At 31.2% G+C, this 18,655-nt stretch overlaps 1 protein-coding gene and 1 long non-coding RNA gene across 2 annotated transcripts; one reads left to right on the top strand and one right to left on the bottom strand.

Moving 5' to 3' along the window:
- The first annotated feature begins 1,165 nt into the window (after positions 1-1,165).
- Positions 1,166-3,527, top strand: LOC145588011 (uncharacterized). The gene is made up of 3 exons (XR_014101525.1): positions 1,166-1,264; positions 2,550-2,660; positions 3,339-3,527. It is a non-coding gene; the product is annotated as an uncharacterized LOC145588011 (long non-coding RNA).
- Positions 3,528-3,791: 264 nt separating this feature from the next.
- Positions 3,792-8,257, bottom strand: LOC145588010 (cytochrome P450 734A1-like). The gene is made up of 5 exons (XM_081644648.1): positions 7,907-8,257; positions 6,873-7,096; positions 6,021-6,262; positions 5,362-5,794; positions 3,792-4,551 (listed from the first exon to the last, which is right to left on the bottom strand). The coding sequence occupies exons 1-5, from the start codon at positions 8,205-8,207 to the stop codon at positions 4,126-4,128; spliced, it is 1,626 nt and encodes a 541-aa protein (XP_081500774.1). The 5' UTR covers positions 8,208-8,257; the 3' UTR covers positions 3,792-4,125.
- Between the last annotated feature and the right edge of the window lie 10,398 nt (positions 8,258-18,655).

Genomic DNA, 18,655 nt, shown 5'->3' with positions numbered 1-18,655 from the left:
TATGAAGCTAGGATTTGGGTTAAGAAATTAAATAAGTAGGTATTAGGAGCTAATTAGGCATGATGCTTCTATTTCATTAAATGTATAAAAATTTCACAATCTCTTTACAAGTAGGACAGAGAGTAGATCTCCTAGCCACATGCCTTTTGGGGACCATCAATTAGTAATCAGTTCTAACAGCTTCGAAGGACAATAGAATAATCAATGAAGAAGAAACCTCGTGGTCCCATGAGGGCATATAGTTGGTAGATTTGGCTATCTTGCCAGGTAATGTTAAGTTCACTGTGGAAACAGAAAGATGGAAGCACTGGATGATTGAAGTCATTTATATTGAGCTTCCTCCATTTGGTCTCAATGGGTAATGTTTGTTGATTGCAGATTCACTGGGTAGTACCTCCTTTGATGGGTCTGTATGGATATTGAGTCAGCTCTAGGCTGTAGTTTGTAGTACAAGGGCCATGTAAACTGGTATACTGCAGTTAGAGTTGCTGGGTGGTCCTTAGCAACGCATTATTAAGAGCAACGGAAATGGGATACAATATAGAGAGAGAGTGCAAACTCATTGCTTAAGTCGGATGTGGGGTAAATGTATGGGTTCTGGTAATTTGTAGGTCGGGTTAATGAGGTTGAAAAATCATGTTCAATTGTTCATAACCCAAATTTTTTTATTTCTAGGCTTCTAGCTAGCGCAATCTGTTGGTGCTGCTTTTTAAATATCTGTTTAGAAGACCTATCAAAGTTTGCAGCTATGATAATATATGCAAATTTCCAAATATAAACTTGTGACTGTGAATGCATTATGAAAATGCACTTTAAGATAAGCTAATAAATGAGTCATTAATTATAAAATGAAACATTGATAGACTTAATGTCATTCTATTGATTGTTAACACCTCAAGACAAATATGAGAAAGAAAACTGTCTAAAAGTCACGTTAACTACATGTCAAATGATTATAACATACATATGTGACACTCTCTGTCTTTTACAAACAGGTTAGTCCTAAAGTCCTGACCAAAAAGGCCTTCATCTAATTCTGGTTGTTAATTTGTCATATTTCGCTTCAGCTCAATTGGCATTTAAATGATTTGATATTAGCTCACTGAAGAAATTGCAGGTTGTTTAGGTTTTGATAGTTTTGGATTACAAGTTAAAAATGCTGTCCCTTTCACAAAATTCAGCTCGATATTCAATTGGATCAATTTTAGACATGTAAAATACGTGCGTTCACATCAGTATGCTCCAGATTGCTCCTTGCTAGAAGGTAATCATCTACATGCTTGATGTAATATATGATTAAAATGCTTTAAAAGTAGGGAAAGGTGTTCCAGCTTTCGAAAGAAACTTCACAGTTTTTATAGTGTAACTGTTTCTCTGCTTTATCTTCATCGGATTAAGCGAATTGAGAATGGCGTGGTTGTATCAAAAGCTCCACTCTCCGGCATACACCACGGGTATTTCCACTGTTAAAATCGGTATATGTGCTTATCTAGTGCATTATTATACTTAACATACTAGATTAGTCCCGTGCGATGCACGGAAATATAGAGTATATATATTTTATGTATTATTATGTATCAGAAAAATTATTGAGATATAACCATTGGTTGTAAATGCTAATTTTATAAAATTATTTTTTTTTTTGAAGAGATTTATAAAATTAATTTTGAAGAAGAACAAACCAAATATGAAAATTTAAGCACATACATAAAAGTTAGATTTTTAATATACGAATTTAATTAAACAAATAAATAATGATTTTAAACTAGTAATATATACAGGAAAATAGAAAAAATGTATACATCAAAGTATTTTGTTCGATGAAGCATAAGGGAAAGATGTATTAGATACCAATAGTTGGTGATAGAAGAAAAATAAATAAATTAAATAGTATAGATAAATTGAGAGGAGGAGAAATTAAATTTGAAATTTGAAACCAAAGAAAATATAATGACGTCATATTTTTATTTAGGCGGGAAAATTTTTCTTATAAAAGTGCCACGTGGACAATATGATGTCAGCGGTTGTTCCTTTAGTTTATTTATAGATTGTAGTTCCAACTAATAATAAGCAAGGGGGACAAATAATACTTTGCTATTTTGAAGCTCTAGATCATTGTCTTGAATTGTACAATATGGAAACCCTGGCATTTTTGCTCCAAATTTTGGGGTCTCGTTTAACTAGCTGAACCTACCCCTTTGTATTGTGCTCTGTGTCATTTTGTTAATTTACTGCTCATTTATCAATATATGCATTTTGATTACTGTAATTCCTTTTGTTTATATATGCTTTATGTCGAAATTGTTATTTTATCTTTCAAGAAATTCTTTCCTGTTTGTTATTGATGTTGATTCTATACCTGGCAATTACTGTACGTTACTGCTAATTGTCATGCCTTGGAATCATAGTACCTATATTTTCTACTTTCTGTGTTACAACTTTCTGATTAACTTACATGTCGCTTGTCTTCGAATCACTTATATTGTCATGTATCCCAACTTATTATATGACTCTGATCTTTAGTCCGATTCTTATTAATCCCAATTCAGGATCTTTACTGGAATTCTTTAGGTATACGATGATCAGTTAAAATGTTTTGCAGCCAGAAAACTAATATTCAATACTGTAGTTGCATCACGTCTACTGGCATTGCTTGAAAGGTAATTGATGCGCCACATATATGACATCCTTATGTATACATACGCGTGGTTGATAGAACGTTTTGCTGATGATACCCTCTATTTCTGGATTATCTTTCTTAATAACTTGCCAAAATTTGTCTGTGGTTCACATTGATAATTCCCTGAGTAGCACTTAAATTATCAGTTTAAATATGAATAATGTGACATCATGTGCTCTTTTGACTAACTGAATTCCTTAATATTACTATATTTTCAGACATTATCAGATAACAATAGCTGTGCCTCCTCTTTTGTCATCCATCCTAACAATAAAAATGTGAAACCTACTTTCTTTCTCATGAAATTAATATTTATATACCAATGTTTCATCCTTTTACTAAGATTCATGCCCCTTGCATACATTTTGAAGACACCAATTTGCAACCCCTTTGCTCATTGTAAAGTCAATACCTATTTTTTTCCCTGTACATTTTGAAGCATCCGAGTTGTTTTCGACTTCGCGTTCCGAAAACAGTATTTGATGATGATTAGTTGCTACCCACACACCCCCCCTTGATCCTCCTCTAATAATTTTCCTGTGCTTATATTTATTTAATTGCATCTTGTTAATAATTTTAATGACAAGCTTAAATTAGTTTATCTGATCATCTGGCATGATAAGCTGTCCTCATTACTGATGTTCCCCTTTGTGTGCAGTTAGGCTTTCCGCGTTGTTGATATCAGCTTCTTCCTAGTTCCTACTACTGTACTACTGTCTACATTATTATTATTTGTCAATTCTATTATTCCTTTGCCTTGACAGCGATGTATTATTGTGACATTCTAATGTATGTCACCATGATAAGCGTTGACATTTTTACTATTTTTTTTGGGGGAAATATCATATCCTTTAATAAATGGATTTTGAGAGTTGTGTTCAAATTTGTTTATCTTCTTTGCCCTTCATACACCCCATTGAAGTGCGCTGATGGAGACGAAATTTGATTTTGATACCTGTATCTGTCCTCCTTTTGAACTCTTTTTTACCTCAAGGCTTATTTCCATCGTTGCTTGGATTAAGGTGGTGCATTATCCTATCCTCTCACACCATATTTACTTATGAAATATGAACACTTTTTTAAATATTCTAAATTTATATGCATAAAGTGCTCATCTAACGGAACAAAAATGTGCATAACATAAACATTTTGTTATATATTACAAGGTGTCAGTCAGGAGCAAATGTATACAAATATATACTTAATTACATTGAGTGACACAAGAAGCATATCAAAAAAGGAAAAAAAAAAAAAAAGTTAGTCCTACTACTAATATTTTCACATAGGGTTACTGTTTTGGCAAAAAAGTTAGCAAACCATCAAGACAAACCTAAAAAGGAATTAAGAAAATCAAAGAAAGGGAGTAAAAGGAGTAAAAATTATTTTGTTGGGTTTTCTCTGTATGTAGGACATAATTTATGTAGGTTAGGGTCGGATCTAGGATCCTACAAGCTCCGAAATATAATCGGAGCTCCGAATTGAGGGTAAAGGAGCATCAAAACGGTGGGTGCATGCTTATAATTGGGTGATATCTCAAATGTAAACTTTTGCAAGATCATGGCTATAGCTAATTTGGCTTGTAACAATGCTAGGTTTTGCCCGATGCACTGGCGCCCCCCAAGGCCGAATGGCATGAAGGCGGTCGGGTGGGTGGCAGCCCGGGACACGCCTTGAGAGAAACGGGACGGGTTGAACTCCGATGCATCCGGGCCCCATATTGTGGTATCATGATGGACGGCTAATATTGGGACTAAGAGCTCGGTTTCTTCATTAATGTTAATATCTCCAAGGTCTACTTGTGTTTTTGCTCGTCGAATTGTTGCTACTACTGGTGGATATAGCCTTAAGACTTCAGATATGATCATTGACAGCTGCATGAATAAGAAAACATGTTATTCAATTGTACTTTGAGAGACAATAATTAAAGAAATACCATAAAATGCACATGAATTTTAAATTTCCTTGCCAAATTTGACATTTTACCGTAATAGCTTTTTTTTTTTTTTTTTTTTTTTTATTTTTTTTTTTTATCAAATTAATTATTCATCAACTAATTAAATTACTTAAAATGTAAGCCATACTAAAAATAATTTAAGACAATGGCCATTGAAGAATAATCGTGAGAGGCAGAAACCCATACGATAAGCCAAGTGTGTCATTTTTATTTATATTTTATTTTTTTTAAAAAAGGCACACCCTAACTATTGACTTCTTATAATAACATTATCATACAATATAACATACGAAGTACTTTATAAAATCAAAATTGTAACATCAGTTTCGCAAAGCTAAGTAATATACTCGGAATATCCAACCTATCCACAAAATCAATCTCTTAATAAACTAATTATATTAGAGGTGTATAAAATATAAAAATTAGAGTTTAAATACAATCAAATTAAATTGATTTACTATTCTTTTAAAAATTTTGATAATCAAATACCAAATGACAAAGCACTAATAAGATCGTACTCTTATCTAATTAAGGACTGTCCTTTTAATTTTGTTTTAAGTACTTTTATTTAATTAAAGGGTTTTTTTTTAAAAAAAAAAAATTAAAATTGAAAAATGGTTATATTAATTTCTTCCCGGAATTAGACAAGAATATGCATGCGGACAAAAAAAAAAAAGAGGAAATAAAATTAGTCGAAAGAAGAGCACTTTAAATTAGCACTACTTACCGTCTTTAGATTTAAAACATCATCTTTAGTTGGGATATCACGTGCTCCACACACCCTCATAACTTCCTCACGTGCCAATTGCTGCCATTGAGGGTGCATTGCTAAGAGTATACTTGTCCATATTAACAAATTTGAAGTTGTGTGTTTCCCAGCAAAAAAGAAACTCTTACACTCTTCTACTATATCATTATCTGTTATACTTTTTTCACTTGTGTTTTTATTATTACTCATGCTTGCTTCTATTAGTATCTCCAATAAATCCCTATGACTTTCCTCTCCTTCTCCTCCGTCTCCGACTTTGACTCCGACTCCTTCTTCCTCCTCCCGTCGTCTTAATAGACTCTCTTTCCTCTGACTAATCAACTTCATTAATGATGCCTCGATCTCCCTGTCTAGTTTCCACGTCGTCCTGTTCCTCTTCGTTGGCAGGAATCTACGACGAAATAAAAAGGACAACAACAAAACGCGTCAATTCTCTTCCTATATTATATTATTAATAATAACAATAGTAGTGCTATTATTATTAAGCGTGTTCGGTTGGGAGTATATCAGTCTTGTACAATACAGTACTACTGCTACTGTATGTATGTACGTTTGTACACTAGCAGTGCAGTAGTAGCAGTACTGTCGAGTACCAACAACATTTTTAATCTACATACCTTTGGCCAGGGAAGAAGACCTTTTGGAAGGACTCGGCGGCGAAGACGATTTGCTTAGCTTGTAATTGGTAGATCTTCTTGCCATCATCATAGCTAGCTCCAAAAATAGTCCTTGTAATAACCTCTTCTGTCAAATTTTGAAACCATTCTGAGACTTCCAGTTCAACCTTGCCCGAATTCGAAATCAAGGACCACTTGTCCAACATATGGGCCACACTCTTTCCCATTATGGGTATCATCATCTGCTCAACATTTACCATTTTTAACCATAAGTTTATTACTCCCTCCGTCCCTAAATTACATTCCTCCTTTCTATTTTTGGTATTCCAAAATTACATTCCTCCTTTCTATCTTTGGTAAGTTTTTTTAGTAAATCAACTCTCTTTTTTTGTTTTATATTTAATGCTTTCTCACTCATCCTTACCTAATCTCACTCATCCTTACCTAATCTCACTCATAATCCTTGTGCCAAACTACAATGAATATGATTGGTTAAAAATTTTCAATTAGGAGCATGTGATTGGTCCTTTTTTTTTGCAAAGGATTGATGACATGTCATGAGTAATAAATATTCTATCTTTGTACTTCCCATTGCATTATCTAATTATTGTTATTTGTCTTATTCTTCTCTCCTTAATTCCCATGTAAATTTCCAAACAGGAATGTAATTTAGGGACGGAGGGAGTACATTTTTATGGGTAGTAATAAATGTATATATACATAGATATATCATGTTTACATGATAGTATCTTTCTTGTTACAACAACTAAAATAAATAAATAATGTCGTCTTTTTAAATTAAAAAAATATTCCGTGCATTAGCACTGGTACAATCCAGAGAGTGTAACTTACTTTAAGGTTTTCGAGATGGAAGATGGGTGAAATGGTCTTGCGACGATGAGCCCATACGTCGCCTTTAAGAGATATGAGACCATGACCTTCAAGTTTTTTTACTAGAGGATGAGACTCGTATTTTTCGTAGAATTCTGCTTTGGTAGATAAAATCTCTCTTATTTGACCCGGATCCGCTATGGTTAGTCTTGGGGTCGGTCCAAACCATATAAGGTAAGTTGCACCTGTTTAAAAAATTTCAATAAAATGGTTAATTTTCATAACTTATAACGAAATTATGGTGCAATTATCATTAATCATGTGAACTGTAATAATAATAATACTTTCTAATTAAGTTGTTATTAAAACATAGGAGAAAATTTATTACATGATCATGAATATGTGATGATAAAAAACTAGTTAGGAAATTAGGAAACATGAATTGAGGAGAGAGAAAGAGAATAATGTTATTATGAATTTATGATGAAAGTGAGATGGTGGAAAGAAGACAGCTCAAAAACAGTTCCTATGTAGTACTTCCAAAACATGATCCATGAAAATTTTAATTTGTAATCAAATTAATTAAAACACCCTTAAAATTTAACCCAATATACATTGCTTAGAATTAATTAAAATAAAAAAAATTGTATGAAAAATGGACAATTTTTTTGTATGCAAAGATGGGAACAAGGTGAAAAAGAAAGGAAATTGTAAAAAAAGTTGGATGCAATAAGGAAATTGTAAAAAAAAGTTGGATGCAATAATAATTAGAATTTCATCATATTTTTCAGATCCTCCCAACCTTTCAAATCAAAAGTAAAATCAATTTTTTGGCATCTTTCGAATCAAAAGAAAAGAAAGGTTTGTTTTCTTCCCTAGCCACCACTTGACAAAAACCATGACAAGCAAAACATGATCATACACACAAACACAAAATTCTTGCTTTAGGGCGACCAAGACATACACTCTATGCTCGCCAAACAGCAGGAGGTTCAGATGTACGCAACCTTGGTATGAAACGTAAATTTATGAAATAAAAAGCGGGAATTACTTACCATAAAGTTTCTTCCAATGATGGTAGAAAGGAAGGACTCTAGGAAGAATATTATGAGAAAGAGTCATAGGTTGTGAAGAAGCTTTGAGCATCATTTCTACCAATTCTTTCATATTACCAATGAAGATATTATAAGGAGGCCCTTTAATTCCTTGATTTGAATAATGCTTTGCAACTTTTCTTGGTCTCCACCATAATTGTAACACTAATTTTGTTGCTATTGCTATTGTTACCAATACTACCACATTTACCCAAATACCCTTCATCATCATATTCTTACCATCTTCTTGATCAAAATCCATTTTTTTCTTCTTCTTTAAATTCTAGAGAGAGAAAGTAGAGAGAGAAAGTGGAGGAGAGAAAGAATGAAGGTAGGAAGAAGAAATGTTTTTCTGTTTGTTTTATATAGAGAAGGCTAAAAGGGCCGCCATTAGAGTCAACTTGTGAGGGCAATTTTTGTAATTTATTTTATTTGTTAAAGATTTTGGGTGAAAAGACTAAAATACCCCCATTGTGTTTGTGTGGGGGGGGGGGGGGGGTTATTGATAGTTGCAAATTTTTTTCCATAAATTCAGCACATCTCTTTTGCTGCGTGTTAGTAATTTAATTTACACTTGGTTGCCATATGGCGAATTTTAAATTAATTATTATTCACATCGTATGAGATTTCTCCACCTTAATGACTAAAGAAAGTTGTACATAACATAATTAATGACTTTGATACCAACAATATTCTATATATAAATACCAGTAATTCATCTTTAGAAATTTATGACAAAATCACGCGTGATTTCGTTTTATATAATATGTCCTCTTATTAATTAACGGTTTTATTTTGTTACATTTATGTAGCTTCTTATCCTTTTTTTTTTTTGTTTTTTTTTTTGTTTGAGAAGTAGCTTCTTATTCATATCCTTCACTAATTGATATGACATTGTTTTGTAATCTAATTTTCTTTCTTGTTGGTATCCTAATTTTTATGAGTTTTAAATGTACTTCCTCCATCTAATTTCATAATCAAATAATATAACCTCCAATAATATGATATTAATTCACAAAGATATTTTATTTTACAATAATTGTTATTTAATTACTACCATGTATTACCATTACCAACTCTGTATTTGATCTTGTCAAAAAAAAAAAAAAAAAAAAAAAAAACTCTGAAATTGATTAAGTAAATACAATGTATTTGGCAATGAGTTCATTCGTTATTAGATGGTATGAAGAGAATTAGGAATATATAATCAAATCATTAATTTTTAATTACTCTTCATCCATCTAAAATTGTTTCATAATCAAATATAATAACATCCAATAATTAAATACAAGTATTTGATATTAATTCACAAAGATCTGATATGAAGAGTATTTACTACTATGTTACCATTTATTTTTTATGCAACTATATTATGGAGTACCATTTATCAACATGAATTTGATTAAGTATATACCATGTATTTTGTAATGAGATCATTAATCTATCATTATTAAGTAAATAGTACTACACATTAGGTAATGAATTTTTTTTTTTTCACAAACACATTATATTAGGTAATGAGATTATAAATCATAATGGAGTTATTATAGGAAATAAAAAATACCGTTTTTATAGATAATTTTAAGATAACTTAAATGAAATGTGACTATTTATATTGAACAAAAAAAGTACTCCGATTCGGCCGTTCTTAATAAAATAACCCACAAGTGATGACATATAGCAACATATATACCAAGGGAAAGAATTTTGAAGTGAGAATAGCACACCACGTTTGTGCCTACATTCTCATGTCAAAGGTGTGGTATTAAGGAAAGGATGCTGACCAACTACCACGCAAGCACACATCAAAGGCATAATTGGAGGACACATAACAAGTAAATAATAAATGCAAATTTTGAAAAATTATACAAGTAAAAGTATGGTCGTCATAAAATTTGTTGTAATGAACTAAAAGTTTAAAATAAGAGTCAGCCGTTTTATTCCATACATTTAAATATTATTATATATTTTTTTCGTTTTTAATAATTGCATAAACGGTTTATTAACGATAATCTAATGTACTCATTCGATCATGCATATCTTTACTTGTGCATTGTTAAACTTTTAAAAGTTGATGCTTTGAAATTAAATATATTGAGACACTTTCAATCAAGAATCAACAACACATCACTTGACTATATTTTCTTTTATATACCGATAATAATTTATGGTAAAAATTCTTAAAATTTAATCCTAAAAAGACTAATGATGCAATTTTTTTTTAACAGAAAAGTACCATAATTATGTAAATTAGTATATGTGGAAACTACAGATATGACGTGAAGAAAGTCATGAGCACATGTTTTACCACCATTTGACCATATATGCATGAAAGGTATGTGTAAACCGTTTTTGTTGGTGAAGTAGTATTTTTATAGAGGAAAGCAAATCCTGAAAGCGTTGGATAAAATAAAAATTTAAAGTTTAAATATTAATTTAAAATAAATATTAATTACACTAATCGATGTGTGATTTTAATATGCATTCTCAAATTAATATATTTTAAAGGATTATCCAATATTTCGGGGATGTTCGATAGGAAGATTCATTTTTTTATTCTAATTTTGTTTGAGAGTTAGTAGATTATGAGAAGAAACCAAGAAAGATAGAAGTAAAAAGTGTTTGTAAGTCTTAAATGCAAGCTAATTAAGTTGCATTATCCTATGGGATGCGGTATCCAACTTTGATTTTGCATTTATGGCTTGCATTGTTTACTTCATTATGAAGATTTTCTTTATGATATTTTGCATTATTGATATTGATCAATATTTAATTTGTAAAAATAGCAAATTAAGAAAAAGTTACGAGTAGTTGGTTTTTGGTATAGTGACATCTGTAAAAACAAAAGGCTAAATTTTAGAAAGATTTTGGTTGGTCCAAAGTTGAAAGACTTAAACTAGCTGGAATTAAAATTATCCTACAACCGTAATAATCTCAAGGGTTAAATACGGGTTTTGGACTGCACCCACAACTAAGTGAGAGACTTCACTTCAAGTCCAAAGAGGTTCTATTAAAAAATCATATGCGAATAGGAGAAGTAGCTCCGATTCTTAGTCTTATAAAGCATTTAATTAACTCTCTCATCTTTTATCATTAATTCATGGAAATTTTGACAATTACCACCTTCTGTTATGTCCATTTTAGCAATTACCACCTTCTATTTTTCTTTTTGAAAATTACCACCTTCTATTTTCAAAAACATCAAAAGTTACCACTTTCTTGCCTCTCAACTACCACGTGACATCATTTTGGGCTCATTCTTTCCCTTTCCTCCCTATTTCTCTCCCATTTCTCTTCCATAACTCGATTCTTACCTTCTCATTCACTTATTTTCCCCCAAAAATTCAGAAACTCTTCAATTCACTCCTCCAAATCAAAATTGACGGAAAATTATTGGTGGTTTGGGGGGAAAAAAGTGAAAGGGGAGATGAGAATCCAAATAGGAATGAGAAATGTGAGGGAAATAGGGAGGGAAGGGAAAGAATTGACCCAAAATGACGTCACGTGCTAGTTGGGGGGCAAGAAGGTGGTAACTTTTGATTTTTTGAAAATAGAAGGTGGTAATTTTCAAAAAAAAAAAATAGAAGGTGGTAATTGCTAAAATGGACATAACAGAAGGTGATAATTGTCAAAATTTCCTTAATTCATTATGAATACTTACGTGTAGTGGTAATGAAAAATCCCACATTGGAAGAATTCAAGAGTTACCATCACTATATAAGGCTAAGGGGCTACTCTCCTCATTGTCATATGGTTTTGAGGTGGAACCTCCTTGGTCTTGTAAAGTAGTGGACTTGCACTCTCCCGTGAAGGGTACGGCCCAGACCCGTATTTAACATTACCTATGTTGTTTATTTGGAAGTTTACACTTCAACAACATTAATTTGACACAAAATTGTCACGACACTCACAAACTATCAAAAATTTAAAGATCAGCCAAATTTAACTTGATAAAATGTTTTTGCATAAGTATATAACCTTATGTAACATAAAGATCAAACACACAGAATTATTAAATAAATACGTAGTTTTTAGAAAAATGTTTTTAATATTATAGTATATATAGAAATAATATTTCTTTATTTGTTCAATGGATTTTTACTCATCTCACATATTCAGTGGCAGATGCCCATAGTTTCTGCATGGCAGATGATGGCCATCAGCATTATACTCCTTGAAACGTCACAAACTCACTATACTATCATTTTTCATACCAAGTATTATAGTTATAATTATGACTGTTGTAAGTAAATTACGGAGTATTATTTTTCTTTTTAAGAAATTTTTTAGTGTGTACACAATTTGCTAGAATTGATCAATGTAAACTTGTAGTCTAATATGTATATGGCATCTACGAGACATAACGATAGCCATAGTCCATTATCTCATGAATTTATATATTAACAAATAAGACAACTCTTATCAATTCTTATTAGAATGTATCTTTATTCAATTCACCTGATTTTCAATTATTCACTTAATTAAGAAAATATACGGTCAGCTAAGTTTTAATAAGACAAGTTCAGGAAATATAAATGCCAAAAAGGCTGTTATTAGGCATCTAGCTGCATTAAACTTATAAAGCATAAAGCTTTCAAAAAATAAAATATATATAACATCTCTTGAAAGAGATTAATTTCGTTTTAAATTGTACTGCTTACATTTGTATATACATCACACTTAGTAATTTCAAGTCGTTTAGAAGTCACCCTTTTGTAAAATTGACATTGTACTACTTATAAGTTTAGTCACTATCAATATGGTGGAATTTGTTTAATACAACTTCCATTATTAATCATCAACATGACAATACACAATAACTTCACAAGTTGTGTTGCATATATAGAGATATTATCATGAGTTTCACGCATTAGAAAATTCGTAATTTTCCTTAATTAAATTAATTAGTAAAATTTCTCAAATCCATGCCACGAGGATCCTCTTAAATTGTGGAATGGAGATGCAAAATGAGGAATGACCAATCTTTCATTAGTGAGTAGAAACACACCAATATCACTTATCATGACACATAATTAATAACCCTCTATACCTTTTTTTTACATATAAATTGACAACCAACCTTATTCTACTAGAACTAGGAAACATTATACACATGTCTTTTAATAATCTAAATATCAAACGAAGTATTTTTTAAGAAATGATATGTTCTAGCTAATCTAAGGTGTGTAGTCTAGATCAAGATCCTACTTTGAATCAATTTGGGGGGGGGGGGGTGTTGAGGGTGGATGATTAAATCAATACATTCAATTGTTCTAGGGTTGTAAAATCTTACTAAATTGCACAAATCATAATTAATTGACATAGTATGTCGTAAACCAATCTTGAGCTTTAACCATTAACTTAAGTTTTTAGTTAACTTAGTTTTCAAACATATTAGAATGTATTCGAATCTCATCCACTCCTCTTTTCCAAGTTGAATATTAAACACTAGGTATATGATGGGTCTATGCTATATCCATACTTTAAGTCTAACATTTATGTGGTTTGGAATAAGTTGTGCAAGATACTCAAAATTGAGATTTTTATTTATGATCCTTTTTAATATTTAATTGACAAATTTATATGAATTTCTTGGATCTTGTAACGCTATTTATAAAACGGTACATTAAACTTATGTATATATGTATAAGTCAAGTTTATAATCCTCCTAAGTAAAATTTACTTTTTATCACAAATGGTCATCACATATATATTGTATTAAGATTCTAATATTTTTTTTTATCTTACATACAAACATTAAGGTCTTACTAAGAATCAAGGTATATATATTACATTTACATATTTTAGGTCAAGAATTGTAAGACATGTGTTGAAAATATATGGGTGGGTAACTCACCTTAAGTTTGAATCTTACCACTTGGGAGTAGGGAGTTTCCTTTATTTCCCCTCTCTACTCTCAAGCACTGACTAGCGAGACTGGACTGACTTAACATGTGATAGGTGTCGATTCAGTAGGATCTTTCATCGTACCTTAATTTTAAAAAATTGTATTGAAAGTATTTTACCAATTATGTTTATTACTACTACTGATAAACGGGTCTGGGCCACACCTGTCACATGCAACTGTCCACTTTATACGACTAAGGAGGTTCCACCTCAAAACCATATGGCAATGAGGGGAGTAGCCCCTTAGCCTTATAAAGTGTACACGGCTTTCTCTTTTCTTCAATGTGGGATACACATCCTAATATTTCTTTTCACTTTTATATTCTTTCAATGTGGGACAACACTTTCACTCACATGTGGGTTTTTCTCATGGGCTCAACACTCCCCCTCAATGTGAGTTGTCCATAATACTAGCCCAGATCACAACGCAACCCAACTTGGCTCTGATACCATAATAAACGGGTCTGGGCCACACCTGTCACATGCAATTGTCCACTTTATACGACTAAGAAAATAGGGAGAAGAGAGAATGGAATGACTTGATTACTATTCATCCATAGGTAGAGTATTTATACAAAACCTAAGAATATAAGATAGGAAACAATCTTCCTAAAAGATATACTTTAATAATATCATAACATATAATAAACCTAAATATATTATTCTCGATCAATACGGATTTTCCGATATTATCTCTTAACAACTACCCTACCTACCTCTAGTTCCTTTGTATGTACAAGAGCCCAAAATCAACAAAGCTATGACTTTAAAATATTTGACTTATGTAAAGCTCTTTGAATTGCCTTAACACGGTTGTGCTTGTGCATGTACTCCAGCACAATAACTTGTGTACTCCATCATCGATCTAAAACCACTACTCTTTTTTGCCAACTAACATACATGATTGTGTCACTTCTTGTATACCTTTTCTTCCAAAAAATTACACGTCTCACCCATTAGCTTCTTCTAGCAAGTCTTGCTTCATAACTAGGTTTCCAAGGTTATTCATGACTTATTTACCATTTTAGTCTTCTTGAATTGGGCTTGTACCCTAACGCAATAATCTTAGACACAGTGTCCGTACTGTTCATTGTGTGAGAAATATGTTGAATTTAATTTTAATTACAAACGTCAATTTCAACATCAGATGTAAAAACTTTTTCTTGGAATTACTTGGGTAAGAAAAGAAGAAATTTATAACTAATTTACGTTCACAATTAAACATGTGTTAAATTTATTAACATTTATCTATCCATCTATTCATCTATCTATTTAATTTTTTTTTGTGTCATTATGATACACAAACATTTTATGAGACACCAAAATCTTAAAAAAAAAAAGGAGACAAAAAATAGTAGGACCAATGAAATATAAATACAAAGGTATGTAAAAGATGGGAATAGCATAGAAATAGGATGGGATGAAATATGATCGAGCATCCATTATGTCTATGCTTGTAAGATATACGAGTAGAGGGGGCACAATGGGAGTTGGGAGCCTTTTAATTTGGAAGGTTGCTCTTAAAATTTAGCACATGGGAACTACAAGTGGGTCTATACTTGTATATTTTTTTATGCCATCTTTTCACGTTTCTTTCCTTTCCTTTTTTATCTTTTCCTTTTGCCCTACATGATTTTTTATTGTCACTATTCTTACAATATTTTGCAATCAAAGGTTAACTTTTTTATAAGCAAAGTGATAAGCCTCTTGTAGAGTGCTAGCTAGAGTAGGCCTATCACAAATCTTCATGCATGTGAGATCTTATTTTTTGTCACTAAGTGCAAATGATTTAAATTTGCATAAAACTAATTATATTTTCACGAATTCAGGAATTTGAATTTTAGGGATTCTTAATGTATCACGCTGAATTGAATTGAATACTCGAATTTGTATATCAGATATATTAACTTTCTACTAACACTGTAATAGACGACTCATCAGAACGTTAACACTTATCCTTGGCTTTGTTATAGATTTATTTAGGATTTAATAGGTTAATTTAGGATTTTGGCCAGGTTAATAGTCTAATAAGGATAAAAGGAAGAGTTTAATTAAAGTGAATTTTATGAGCATGACTAGAAATGACTTGAAAGCCCCAAAGCAACAAGGTGTCCCACGCTAGGACACCGCCCCCAAATCTTTGTCCTAATAGTCCCAAGACATGTTGGGTCCATATTTGTTGAAGGGACCTTTTTATTATATTTGGATCCAAATTTATAATTTTCGTATTGAAATCCCCCAACTCCTGGATTTTGGTTTTGGGATGTGGGGCTTTCTCTTCTTTTTGTGGCTTCACATGCCATGTAGATTTAGATAAGCCAATTAATCTACCTTGTTTAATGATGTTTTGACATACGCTAAAACAAAAGGAGAGGGAATCAAAATCCAATTAGATCATCAAATCCCTTGTTTTCTCATACTTTCAAATTTATGTGCAAAACTATTAGTTGTACTTTAGGATGCTCTCACAATCATATGACATTATCCTAGATTTCTTTTAAGGATTAAGATTTGGAAATACTATTGATTATACACAATTTTTATTGATATAATTGATTGATAAGAAATGTAATTATAAAATTAAACGCTTATGAATAAGTAGCTATTAACTTAGTACATGATCTTATCAAGAAATAAATTTTGAATTCAGAAGTTCTAAGCAAAGAAAATATAAGATCGAGATGAGTATGATGAGTTATTTTTGATAAAATTTCAAGTTTGGTGTAGATAGTCTATATAAATCAGTCTTGGTGATTTATATGATTTGTTTAAGAGGCATAAAAACTCTCTTTAATCCAATGATTATAAGTAAAAATTAGTATTGGAATAAAAGTCTGACTATATACAAATCAAACTAAGTTTCATCCTATATCCATTTGGTATAAAATAGAATAGGCAACTAATATCATGCAAGTCATACACTACTCATATGTGACGAGTTAATTAGTTTCTTCTTACCTCCCAATCTAGGCCATCTTTGTCTTACAGGCTCAAAAGTTATAACATTCTCGACGAGTTCACTTTTGTACTTGTATTTATAACTTAAGGTCAAATGTCCCGTTTTGGAGTAATTATCTAGTTTTGCTGGACTGGATTTTTGTGGTTTAAACAGTATTTCAAATTATTTCCATATGTTATTCAAATTCTTCAAATCTATCTATGAATTTTTTTCCTAATTAATGATAGGGTCAAATGAGCCATGATCTTTATTTCTAATACCAAGATTAAGTCTACTATGAACTTAAACATAAACATCATAGGATTATAGTATATGATCACCTACAATTCTACAAACCTAATAGGGTTCCATCATCTATTAAATTGAATGTTTCTTTTCATTATTTCATGCACATTTTTAGAGTATAGTTTATATGTACATATATTCTGTAAGAATGATGTATATATTCGTACAATAGTTTATATGAGAGTCATTCTCCCCCTTTTGAAGAATTTTTAGACTATAGCTTATTACTACATATATTTGCAATCCAAGCAATCACGTCGTTACAAAATATAAAGGCAACCTCTTTGAAGATAGATGTAATGTCATTGAACAATATTCACAACAAGATAAAAACTAGGGTTTAATCTAAAGTCTTATAAGTGTCACATCCAACGAAGTTGAAAACATGTTTAGTAACGGAAACATAGACTTCAATGCATAACAACGCTAGCTAAGATATTACTACAAACATTCTTAGGATGCTAGCTAAATTAGTGTTCTTTAAAAGATATGGACAGTAATTTAGATTAATTAAGGGATTAGGGATATTGTGAGAGTTTTTCACAATTGTAAATTGGTTAATTGAATGTCGATGGTAAATTGTTTTTCCCCCTTTCATTCTATTAGTGGAGGAGCTAGAATTTTTCACATTACATCTCATTCACCATTTTTTTAAAAAAAAATTTGCACCTTATATTTGTGTATATAAATCTTGTACGTGTATTTTACTATCCCAATTCGTGATTCATTCTCCTCCTTTTGTGGAATTTTTGAAAAAAAAAATATTAAATCCAAAGTGTCTAGGCTATCAAAAAAAAAAAAAAAAAAAAAAATAATAACAATCACGTTATAGTTTATTTAGAAACGTATGTATTGATTTTAAAGACAGATGTAAAATAACTTAACAATATTCTCGTCACATATTATAAAGTTATATATCTCTTTTCGAGAAATATATATAAAATCATCGAACATTATTCACGACAAGATTAAAATCAAGAATTGAAGCTAAGGGATTTAAGCTTGGGACAAAATATGATCTTGAAAAATTATGACAAGCTATATATATTCCATAAATTCAGGTGCCAGGGAGTCAAATTAAATACATGTCACAACCAACGCGGTGGAAAAACATGTATAGTAATGGAATTGAAATAGGATAGGGGCCATTGTTACTTACAGAAGCATATACGTACATATACATCTGTATTACAAGATTTTGTCCATCATTCATTTTTTTAGCTGTCTAGTTGGTTGTTTTTGTCCATTGATATGACTCTCAACTACCAACAAACACAATTTAATTATGAACTTTCTCAGGTATATCTAATTAGTGATAGATTTACGTTCTTATTAATCAAGGTTTAATGATTTAGATGTATGGCCGGTGAAGCTCTTTTAGTCGTCTCTTTTTGTTTGCTTCATGGATCGGGTAATGATAAAGAATATAATACATGGTATACTTTGTATATTTGTTTATTTTCTCATTTTATTTATGAAAGAGAAAATTCGTGAGGGCAGATATGAGTAATTCATTGGCAGAGACAACAAAAGGGGATGAAGAAAGTATATGGTAGCTT

The sequence above is a fragment of the Chenopodium album genome, chromosome 17 (genome assembly GCF_948465745.1).
Source record: "Chenopodium album chromosome 17, dcCheAlbu1.1, whole genome shotgun sequence".
NCBI lineage: Eukaryota > Viridiplantae > Streptophyta > Magnoliopsida > Caryophyllales > Amaranthaceae > Chenopodium > Chenopodium album.
Note: the sequence above shows the minus strand (reverse complement) of the source record. Positions and strands in the feature narration are given on the sequence as shown.

Coding starts and splice junctions, on each gene's coding strand:
- LOC145588010 (XM_081644648.1), bottom strand. CDS start 8,207: ATGGATTTTGATCAAGAAGATGGTAAGAATATGATGATGAAGGGTATT. Junction 7,097..7,906: donor TCATTGGAAGAAACTTTATG/GTAAGTAATTCC, acceptor TTTTTTAAACAG/GTGCAACTTACCTTATATGG. Junction 6,263..6,872: donor TCCATCTCGAAAACCTTAAA/GTAAGTTACACT, acceptor AATGTTGAGCAG/ATGATGATACCCATAATGGG.